At 42.4% G+C, this 12,058-nt stretch overlaps 1 protein-coding gene across 4 annotated transcripts in view; it reads right to left on the bottom strand.

Annotated features, from left to right (window-relative positions):
• The window catches only part of atrn (attractin), a 127,451-nt gene that overhangs the window by 44,740 nt on the left and 70,653 nt on the right, over positions 1 to 12,058 (bottom strand). Inside the window, exon 26 of one of the 4 annotated variants that reach the window (XM_026151859.2) lies at positions 4,860 to 5,495. The exons of the other annotated variants lie outside the window; for them this stretch is intronic. Within the exon in view, the coding sequence (XP_026007644.1) occupies positions 5,444 to 5,495 (52 nt within the window). The 3' untranslated portion in view covers positions 4,860 to 5,443. Of the gene's footprint in view, positions 1 to 4,859; positions 5,496 to 12,058 lie in introns of those variants that run through there. 4 annotated transcript variants of the gene reach the window in all.

Here is a 12,058-nt window from a genome sequence, read left to right as displayed (position 1 = left end):
GCATGAATAGATATCGGCTTCACATCAAAGGCTTCCCTGCTCAGCAGGGTGGGAGGGAAAAGGAGAGAGAAACAAAGGACAAGAAGAGAAGGAAAGACAATGATGAAGAAAATGGACAGCGATGGTGAAAGACAACGTGAAACACAGACAGATTGGAAAGTGTAAGCTGAAGTCTAAACAATGGTATAAGTTTAGAGTTAAGGAGGAGAAAATGGAGCAAGAGACAAAGACTGAAGGAATCGAAAGTAACACCGGAGAGACAAACACTAAGAGAAGCAGACGGAGACCGACACAGAGAAATGTGCTTCATTTGATCTCAACCTCTGCAAGGGATGCTGGGAAAGTTAGTCAAGCTTCAGCTCCCACCTCAACCCATACGTCACACCAGCATCTCTCACTTTCAATGAAAATAGAAAAGAATATTCACCAGCAGATGCTGCCTCACCAAAGCCACCTGTGACAATCGCACTTCACCTTCACTAAAGTCTCAATAAAAGCAACTCTGAGCCAACGGATTACGGATTTCGGGGGTTATATTTATGCGAATTCCTGTACAGTTAGAAGATGGTGATCTAAACGGAGCATCTGTTTGCCTTTGTGTAGCAGACTCCAGCAATACCCTTAACAAAATGACACAAAGTACCGAACACATGAAAAACAAAACAAAACATCAGACAACTGATAGTGGGGTAAAGTTAACCCTACTAAGCTACAGATACAAATTTACATTACTGCACCCTTCAGGTTCAACGGTGCACACATACACATTACGTACAAGGAAGTTTATGTTGCCCTAACAACACAGTTGCATTAACATTACTGTTTCTTGTGTCGAGATTAATTCAAATCAGCGCAGATTGCTACTTCCTGTGAGATCTGTCTCGGTTATTTTCATGCTTTTTAAGAGCACCGAGCGAGCCAGGTAAAGCAGGTTAAAGAGAATCACTCTGATGGCATGTTCAAGGGAGGTTCCCTCTACTGAAAAATACCTAATGGGGAAAAGATCTAAATCAACTTTGTAGCAGGAACTCACCAGTACGATTTCTTTTATCCAGTTTCCTCAGATATCTAACATGTAATGAAAAGTGACGGAATCAAAGTTTGAAAGTTTACGAAGGAAAAAATACTGACTCTCTAAACACATTAAATGATTATTTCAGTTTCCTGAAAACAAAACCGTTTGAATTTAATTAGTGCGATGAGCAAAAAGTCACTTTAAAACAAGACCCGAAACTAATTAACATTTTACCAAATATTCAGGTTAAATTAACCAGTTTCATCAAACTCATCGTATTCAGCTGCAATTAAGTTGAATTTTAAAAACAGCAGAAAGTATTGTTCTGACACTGACAGTGATTTATGGAACAGACTGTAAACTACAGCTCCAAAAACATAAAATAAAATGTTTTAAAAAGATCATTTGGTATGGATTCTTATGATATTTGATACCATGTTAGTGAATGTCCAGTACTAGTACTTAAAATTTGCTTGATGATCTGAAATTTTTTTATGAAAAATGTGCAACAAACTAAGAAATCAAGAAGAGGGAAAACACTTTTTCACAGCACCCGATGTTTAGAAAGAGTGTCAGCATGCCATTATTCACATTTTCTGGATGCTATTAATGCTTTTCCTACTTTAAACAAGATTAATTTCAGGCAAAAATATCAGACAGACATTTATTCTAGAGTAAAAGATTACTTATATCGCAGTTTTACCTTCAAATGCATTCTAAAATGAGAACATCGTGAGCATATTTCAATGTTGTTCCATTTAGAAATGTGGAATTTTCTCACTTCTAGCTTGAATTTAAAAAAGTTTAGCTGCTCAGTCCATAATAAGGCAGTCCAAAGTTTGATGACATAACAGAAGACGCTAAAACGCTGGCAAAAAAAAGAATACTGTGTGCAAAGCTCTTGAGTGTCTCGGGTAAAAAAAAAAAAAAAAAAAAGATGGATGCCGTCTATTTTAAGTGGCAGAGTGGAAAGCGGAAAAAGAGCCAGGCGAAGTGTATTATAGCCATCGGCTGCTGAGGCCAGAGAGGTGAGCTCTGACGTGTCATTGGCTAACCTGACAGCAAGACAACAGCCACAGGGCAAACACCAGCACACTGGTTCTGTTGTCCACAGCCAGCTGAATACTAATCCTGCAGTCTGCCTGCTGCTGGCTTTTACTCCGGGGTAGGAAATGAAACCTGCTCACTAGCCAAACAGCATTTCATTTTCGCTATGACTGATAAGTTTTGTCCGCTGAACCACACACACTAATCAGCAGTTGCTCAGAGGTCCTATTCTGCCATGCACTTGTCGCCACTAAACCCTGCAGCGCTGCGGGTGATGGGACCCTTCAAAGAAAGGCTAACCTACCTGAAATAAAATGAGGACCTGAACATGTCACAGAATACAAATTTGGGTATAATCTGTGCAGCTCCAGATCATTTCTTTACTCTCTGCTCTAACAATGGAAGCAGCGGTTATTTTCGGTACGAGGGCAAAACCAAATACGGTCTAAGAAAGCAGAATGAGAAGCATGCAACCAAAGCCGTGGGCTGCACTTGTTTCTGGACAGGGAGGGGTACGGGCCTGAGGAGCGGTCCTGGATTCAGAGTTCGTTTATTGAGGACCCTGAGCTTATTGCTGACTTTTACAGGAGGCACCCTGATAAGCCCAGAGAGGGGGGGGGTACTATTAGGAGTTGGTGGGGTTTCTCTGGTGTGGTGTCACAGGGTCTGCTTCTGTTTTCAGCACACCTCCCCACCTACCCGAGTGGTAACGTGTCTGTTAATTCTCCGCGGTGTGCATTACGGCCAACCTATGTCTTGGATTTTGTTTGTTTACCTGTTGTCCTGTATCCTCAGCCGGATCCATCACCCGCTTACCTGTCAGCTGTTTGTGAAGCCGCATTTCCGGGATCACTACAGAGATCAATCTCAGCGTTTCTCCCACATCCCGAGAATCCTTGCCCGAGCAGCCAGTGTGACAAGTGAGCTCTCCAACTCTCCCCATGTTTATTGCCGTTTCTTACCGGTTGTTTGGCATCTCCCCCTAAAGTTTCGTTTTTCTTTTTCTCATAGATCCACCCTGCGTGCGCGGGTAACCCCTTTCCCTCCGAATGCGTGTCAGCCCCCTCCCCTGGTTTCCTTCTGTTTATTTATCAGCATACATATCTCATCCCGCGTAAATAAGTTTGACACTGTAAATAAAGAGCACTCCCTGCATTTTCTGCACTCCTGTGTGTTCTGCCATAGAGTCCGTTCACTCCGCATAACAGTTTCACACAGGCCTGTTGACTTCCCCAATGCGAATTATGAATTAATTAATTAATTGATAATTAAACTGGCCACCCTCAGTTATTGTTTCATCCCTTAGAGCTTGTTAAGATGACAGGGTGAAGCTAATTAGAATTGTGCTTCTTTGAAACTGGAAGTTCAATAAGAGGATGATTAATCGTGCTGTGGAAATAATCATTTAATGTTGTACGTTTGGCCACTGGGGCTGCAATGTGAGGGCTGATATTTACTGAAAATACCAAAGCACAGAACTTGCTAAATGCAAGTTTGGGAGTGTCTTACCATCTGCCTTAGATGTCATTCGGATTAAGGTGGTAGTGACAAACTCAAGGATGAAAACAAAAAGCTTCTTAGGGAATAGGATTTAGAAATTGATTAATGGAAAGGGAAGAGATTTCCTTTGAAAAAAAAAAAAAAAAAACCTACGCAGTTTGAGTTTTTGCACCATCGAACCTCACCAGGTAATAAACTGCAGAAATGAGAGCTATTCAACAAGTCGCATTATATTTCAGACAATCCTGAGCTGAGGCCCGCAGCATGAAAACTCCAATTCCACATCATCTTTTGTCCTGCGAGCTTTTTTGCTTTTGCTTGTATAACCCTGCCAAAACTCATTGTTATGGGAAAAAAAGCAGCCCTGAGCGCAAACGTGCTAGACGTAGAGGAAGGGGGTAGACACGAGGCTGATCAGATGGGGAGGAGAAACAAACAAACAAAAACATTGCCCTCCTCTTGGGACTTTTTCCCCTCGTGTCGTGGCCTCGGTCACATTCCTCGTACCCTCCTCCCAACTCATTACAGGTGAGGGAAAGTGGTGAGGAGGAGGAGGAGGAGGAGGAGTGTAGGCTTCGAGTCAAATCTACTGATCTCAGTGATTTATTATTAATGGGACGCAGAGGGGCTTTCAGCTTCTCACAGACACACCAGGAGGGATTTGCCACAAGGTGCTTCTTGCACTCTATCTGCTGCATCTTACACTTGTATCGCTCTCGCTCCTCACTGATGACCTGGCCTAGATGAATATCGATGCAAAGATCGCTAAGAAAGCAAGAGAGGGGTGGGAAGAAGGGGCGAGAAGTTAAGAAAACAATGCTGTGAGGAAAGGAGGCAGAGGTGAAGATGAAGAGAAGGTTAGAAATGTGGAGATAACGCAGACAGAAGAAGAGAAGACAGTAGGTAAACAGGCAGTTTTGCAGCAGCCCACGTTCAGAATATGAGAAGGCAGAAATCCAGAGACAGAAAGAAAGTGAGGACTAAAAAGCTCGGAGAGGAGAGAGAGTGGGGGGAGGGGGGGGGGGGGATCTGGCACAGCACAGGCAGCAGCACCCGCTGAGCGCCGGGGGGAGGCCCCTTAGGACAGACAGGCCAGGTTTGGATGAGTGTTCAGTATCTCTCTCTGCTTCTCTTTTTCAGGTGTTCCTAAAGGGTGAAAGTGAATCTGCCTGTCAGTGCACACCACAAGAAGTAATCTGTGGGCAAACACTACACTGGGTCTGAACCAGTGTTAGTGTGTGTTTAGAGAAACACGGAAGCAGCTGGTTTCCAAACTGTTTAAAACCATACAAACAGGCACGTTTACTTTTTTCTTTTATTGATAAAAGAATGCAGACCATACAGCATCTTGACAGTATATAAATGGCCTGTATTTGTATAGCGCTTTACTCAGTCCCTAAGGACCCCAAAGTGCTTTACACTACATTCAGTCATTCACCCATTCACACACACATTCACACACTGGTGATGGCAGCTACATTGTAGCCACAGCTGCACTGACAGAGACGAGGCTGCCCGACACTGGCGCCACCGGGCCCTCTGACCACGAACAGAAGGCAACGGGTGAAGTGTCTTGACCAAGGACACAACGACCAAGCTGGGGCTCGAACCGGCAACCTTCCGATTACAAGACGAACTGCCAACTCTTGAGCCACGATCGCCCTATATAAGCAACCTTAGTCTGTTTAACTGTTTGATATTAGTTAGAATTAGAATCTCCAGAAGTCGATTTTGTTCATCTAGACGTAGCGTTTTCAGTGGGAGAAACGTTTCGTCACTCATCCAAGTGGCTTTTTCAGTCTCAGCTGACACCTGGATGAGCGTGCATCAAGACAAGTAAATCTCCAGAAGTTGATTCTGTTCATCGGACCGGAGCGTTTTTCAGCTTAACAGATGAGTCTGGACAGAGGAGGTCTGTTCCTTCCAGGACTGCCTGGGGAAACAGATGAGAAGAGCTTTAAACAAGGTAGATATACCAGACAGGAACCATCTAGTAATGCAAATAATCAATACCAATTTCACCTAAATTGCTGTACAGTTTTTACAGAACTCTGTGCAATCCTGTGATAAACTAAGCACAACCTTGCTACTTGCATAGGAATTAAGAGGGGGAGTCGCAGGCATGCTGCTAATAAAATGCTCATAAGAAACTTTCAGCAAGATCATAACTGCAGACGTTTCAGTGGTGTGCGGCTCCGAAGCATTCAGATGCTTTAACACAATGCCACTATCTTCCAACGAGTCAAGAGTCTCTACGGGCCTCTACAAAACATCTGGACAGACCCCGTTTGAACAGACAAGAACAAAGTGGAAATGTTGGGCATTGCACAGAGCCATGTATGGTGTTGTCACTTTATCGAGCATTGTGGTGGAGGGGTGAAGATTTGGGTTTGCAATCGCGGGACCTCGACACTGAATGGACCTCCTCTGTACCAGCTGTCTCAATCACACAAAGTGAAAACATCAACCAGACTGAAACACTGGGACTTAATTCTTTCACAGTAATGTGAGAGATTGATCAAGTTATACAGAAAGCAGCTACTGAATCATGGGGTGTGTTGTGAAAACTCGTACAGAGCGGCACTTATTTGTTTTTAAAAAAACGAAAACATTTAAAATAAATTACATTTATGACTAAAAATTATAACATGACATCTTCCAACAAAACAAACATAAATTTCATTTAAGGTAAAATTACAATTTGTACTATTACAACTGCCATTAAAATTACAAGTTTTTTACATTCATGCAAATATGTGAACGAATTGAGTATTAACATAAAACATTAATGTGAATATGAATTAATATTAAATTAGATTCAATTAAATTAGGCAACTCACCTGGTAGTGGAAGGGCTTTAATTTCGTCTGATCCCTTTGGTGACTTTCCATTTGAATTAATGTCATTAGAAGGCGCATTTCAAGTGACGCTAGAAAATGCTCTTGATTGGATGCAGTATACAAATGGTTAGTGTTTGCCTGATTATTTTTCTAGACAGTTTAACATTTTTGTTCATACAATTATTTTTCTTCCTCAAAAACGTGATTGGTTGGAGGGTTTTGATAGAAAAGAAAAAAATGAATTGCTCCATCGCTCATTTTCAAACTTAGAAGAAAGCAGCCTTTGGCCTGCCGCCTACATTGTTAGAAAATGAGGGAGAAATTATTAAATCATGTGGGTAAAGATTTTGCCCACTGAGGTCCAAAGACACATATCTGACCCCGGATATTTCTGCTATATTAATATAGCTGAATATTCATAAAGGGCCTTATTACCCAGCTCAATAATTTCAGAAGTTTGCATGACCCAAGTTCTGCTTTTGCACTGCAGACTCTTCCACAATCTGTGCTTCTGTCAATCATCCATCACCCGTCCTGTCAATGCGACGCGAGACGCTCATCCAGATGGACATTTGTGTACAAACACAAACATGTGTCAGAGGGAGAGCCGAGTGCACGCTCTGCACGGTGCATATCCCTGTTGGGGTCAATGTCACATTCTTTTCCAACCAATTACAGTGATCGAATCTGAAGACAGAAATGCTCTGGGCTCCACAGTGAAGCCAATGAGGACAAATGTCACAGGATAATAATGGAGAATGATTTGTCTTAAGTTAACAGGCTGCAGCTTAAATTGACATTTGGATTTGATGATATTGACCCAACTCCGTGCGCGTGCAGTCATCCGCGCGCCCGTCTGAAGCTTTAAAGATGCAGCGGACAAAAAGCGCAGCCACTCGTTGCATTGTGAGGTTTGAAGGACAATCACTCAGCTCAGAAGGCACGTAGCGCTGGTGAGCAGCCAGCTGCCTCATATATGAACAAAGAGTGCTTCTGAGTGCGTGTTTAAGGGTGAAAGACCGAGCGCGTGCTTTGAGAGACTTTCTGTGCCAGCGTCCGAACCTGCAGATGTGTTTGAGAGGCTCAATAGTGAGATGATGATCACAAAAACAGAATCATTTGTGATGTGCTGCAATCCACTTCCAGCTGCAAACATATGCAAGAGTGGCCATTAGGTTCCTATCAAAGTCTGGAGCCAACGCAGAGAACCCTGAGAGTGTGTGTGCGTGTGCATGTGTGTGTGGTTGCGTCCATAGTTAAGAGGATAGTCTTGCTTTTATTTCTTTCTGTGGCTCGCTAAACGCTGGGCACCAAAACACAGAGAAATAACAGAAATATGACGAGTTATCAAATAATACATCAACACACTTAACTCCCATTATGTGCAAGTAGGTGCTGCTGACTACAACACACATGGATCATACATTTGAGGTCCACTTCATCTTAGAGGAGTTCTTGAGATGAAAGAAGAAAGGTGTTTTTTGTTTTGTTTGCACATGGCGTCAAACAAAACATTAATAAAATATTAATAAACCTGATTACTGAACACTGAAAACACAGAACTTTAGGTACAAGAAAGGCAAGAGTGTTATTTTAGCACTGACAATGGAGGGGGAGAAAAAAATAAGAAAAAAGCAGAAGGGAGGAAAGAACAGACAAACTGGTGTGCGACTGGGACAGGCTCAGCACAGAGCCAGTGGTGAAATGCAAAGATTAGACTGCTGCGGCTTCAGCAGAAGAGAGGAAAGGCGCGACGGGGAGGGCAGAGGGAGCAGGAGAGAGTTAGTTGACTGTGGGAGCTGGTGCGACACGCAAGGTTGAGATACTGACCGAAGAGACCTGGGATTGACGACACAAATCACCTCTCTGCTTTAATCAGGTAAATGGTTTAGAACAAGGTCAGCAGGTGCAAATAACACTGCTGCCCACTTTCTGCTGCTGCATGCTGATTGTGGTAGTGCTGAAAGTCGAGATCTCGCAGTTGTTCTGAATTACTTCTGGTTGATTTTGATTTCTAGTGTTAAGATATTCGTCCAGGAAAGCAAACAAAACCTAAGGAAGCTGTCAGCTGGTGACTTGACAGAGGTACATCTGTAAAGACATACGTTTCTGATGTAGAGGAAGAAAAAAGACAGAGAGGAGAAGAAAAAAAACAGCCCCGAGTGAAAGCTAGTCTTCACTCTGATGTGCATTTTCAGTCAAACTCGTCTGTCTCGCAGGAGAGAATTTAAGTCTCCTTGGTGGCAGTGGCATGATTCATTCAGCACCCACACATCCACCCAGACTTGGCCCAGGGTGGGCAGCCTGCTGGTACCCAGTCTTTTAATGCCTCAGTCCCAAGCAAATTACATTTCCCCTCTGTTAAGAAACAAATCGCTAATCATTTTAAATGCACAACCATGCTAACACACTGCAAAGTGAGGTGAAATGCGATTTTTAAAATGTGTTTTGCGATATTAATAATTAATCTCTCCGAGCATGACATGTCGCATGGGTGACTCCGTGTTGCTGATTCACATAAGCTCCATGTGGATCTGTCATCCTTGCTGCTGCACCGTTATGTTGGCAAACATTTTTAAAGTTGGGAATTTCTGTGGTGCTTTCAAAGACGGCTTTTCTTGTTAACACGCAGATACAGATTAGTCATTCTCAATACGTTCTAAGGCAAATCTTACTCTGAACGACACTACTGCAGGCTGTGGGCTGATGTGCATTAGGTGCTCTAATGAGTATTTTCAGTAACAGGGCATTTGTCATTCTAGCTAGCAATTTGTTAAGGTTATCTGGAGACATTTGCCCTGCTGCTTTACGAAGCGGCACTTGTTTGACGGACACTTTGTTGCAGTTTGTTGTCCTCCTGAAGAGAGAAATTGGCACCAATCAGTCATACACAGGGGCATGGCCATGCAAACTGAAATGATAGCTGTCCTTTTATAATTCTAAGACTTTACCGTTCTCAAACAACCCTTAACTAGCCGATGTACTACTGCGGTTTCCAGCAGTGCCAACATAATTGGAAATGCTTTTGCTTTTATTCCTGTAGTAATTAAATAGCCTTTGTGCCGTTACCAAAGTGGATTGATAAAGATATTTGATTAAATACCACTAATGACTTATAATGAATGATTTCATGAATTGGGCCACTTGGCAGCACAGTGGTTAACGCTGTTGCCTCACAGCAGGAAGGTCCTGAGTTTGAATCCACCCTACTTGTTCTCCTTGTGCATGCATTCAGCTTTCTCCCCTTTTATGGTGAATTTAAACTTAAAAAAACAAAAACAAGGACATGTCCAGGTGACTTTACAGTAACAGTAACAGTTTAAATATGAACATGTCATTCGCTGATGTGCCGAATCATTTTTAGACAACAATGCGAGTCTGTAGGACAGAAACAGCTTGCGTCACCCTGCACAGACAAAAGCTGATAAAAGAATTTGTTACTAAAAATACCAAATATTGCCAGTCTTGTCTATTAATGTTGCTAAGTGGGCGGTTGTATCAGTGTTTTACACCTTCTAGAGCTCAAGTTTGAAAATTCTTGCATTTGTTAAGCTATTAAAGCAGCAATGAAACCCACCACAAACCTTTCATTGGGGATCTCATAGGTGGCAGAGCAAACACCATATTTTAATATGTGAAACACATGATTAGCCCCACTTAACACACCAGGTTTCCTGTCATTTACAAAATTTGTAATGTGTTTACCTCGAGCAGGACTTCCAATGGAAAGAACAGAGTGTCACTTTCCAAAGATAAGTGTGTCTTAACAAGCAATAACAAATTAGATTTGGAGCCAGGTGCTGTTGACTTTACTAGATTTGACAGGTACTTAGGATATCAATTGTAAGAAAAATGTGAACAGGTTAAACACGACGATGATTGTCTGCTCGCTCAAATATTATTTGTAACACAAAAGATGAGCTCAAAGCAGCGATTATTAGCTATACCTACACTCAGTGACTTCGTGAACTTATTCATATGCAGCGAAGGGAGCAAAGCACTCTTAGCACCAGGGTTTTAGCCTCCACTGGGAACAGCCATGTCCTAAAATATATGCAAGAAACCGTGCCGAATAGAGGTGCCCACCAGATAGCCCAAGTTATTTTAATATTAGCTATCAAGCAACAGAGATGTGTCTGTAGTCTCCCCCATGGGAAGCCAAATTTTCTAGGACATCAGGCCTGAGTGCCGCACTGACCATTATGAGGTTAAGTCGAGTTTTTTTTTTAAGAAGTAAACACCGCGCCGGGTGGACGTGCAGTCAGTGTTCTAGAACATTTTCTTCTGTTACTTTCTCGTCTCCACAGGAACGAAAATAAAAAGCAGCTCCCAGAGCAGAACAAGTGCGATCTCACTGCAGGTTAAACAAGTTGAATGTTGTCTCAAACACTTGACAGTTTCATTGCCGTGCCTTGACCTTGTTCTTTATGCCAGATTGTAGTTACTTCAAAACACCATCTCTCTCTTGTTTAGCCCACACTGCTGCGAGCTGTAGAACTCAGTGCTAACGCTGAAATATCTGCATCTGGCTGAACAGGATATTAAAGTGGTTCTATGTCATTTTGCTTATTATCTATTCAAGTACCATCAGTTCCCCAAGACACAGATGTAACCTCTGTGGGTCTTACTTCTGTACACACCTTTGCTAAACGTTTCCTTTGTATATAAGATAAAGTATAAAGAAAAAAACTTTTTGCTTTCCTTTTGCAGGAGTGAGAAATGTAGGTTATATGATGTGTAGTGTCAGACTTCCAAATAAGAAGAAGCCAAAACTGCACTAATATTTCCATGACGAATGTGCTCCCGTGTGCAAATGTTAAAATGTTGCAAATTTTTTTTGTGGCAGTTCTTTAGCCTCTTCTACTCAACCAGTTTGGTAGCCAAGAAATTTGTCATTCAGGTCACTATTACTTCAAAGACCGCTTGCTTTAGCAGCAGCCAAGTTTAAAATTAAAAACATGACAGCTAGGGAGAAAGTGAGAATACATTTTCATTGCATTTCCAAAAAAAAAAAAAAAAAAAGTTTTTATGAAATTTCACATTCTCCAGGGCTTTTCCAGGCCTGGAAGAAAACACTCAATTTGCACAGCTAGAGACAACATTCATATTTGTTAAACATTCATGAAAGGAAAAAAAGCTTAAAATTATTCAGAAATGTTGGAGAAGACCCTGACTCTGCTCGATCTGAAACGTTTGGGGGGGGGTTGTCTGCTTTAAAGAGCCTAGGAAGCCTAAAGGTGAGAAAGAGCTGGAAGACTGGACACGAGTATGTGGATGCATCTGTTTGCTGTTAACGCTGATGTTTAATGCATCTCTTCTGTTCTGCTCTGTGGCTGGAGAACGCTCGTGGGGGTATCTGTGCTGGCACTGCAGATAACAGAATGGCACTACCTTCATCTGTCCCCACAGGGAACATGGCAGCGAGAGGAGCAAGAAAGAGAGATTAAGACACCGAGAAAGACTGAGTGAAGGAGAGCAAACAATTTTCACGTTAATTAGCATCCCTCTCCTCCCCCGCAACGCAAACAATGCAGAACCCACAGAACGGGAAGCAAACAGGGACACGGCTGCTGCAAGCTTGCTAACTTTAAGTCTCCTCATCTTGTGCTGAATCAGTGGCAGGCGGCAAAACACATCAAAAAGGACAGCGCTGTGG

The sequence above is a fragment of the Astatotilapia calliptera genome, chromosome 19 (assembly GCF_964374335.1).
Source record: "Astatotilapia calliptera chromosome 19, fAstCal68.1, whole genome shotgun sequence".
NCBI lineage: Eukaryota > Metazoa > Chordata > Actinopteri > Cichliformes > Cichlidae > Astatotilapia > Astatotilapia calliptera.
This window is presented reverse-complemented; position numbering and strand designations above follow the sequence as displayed.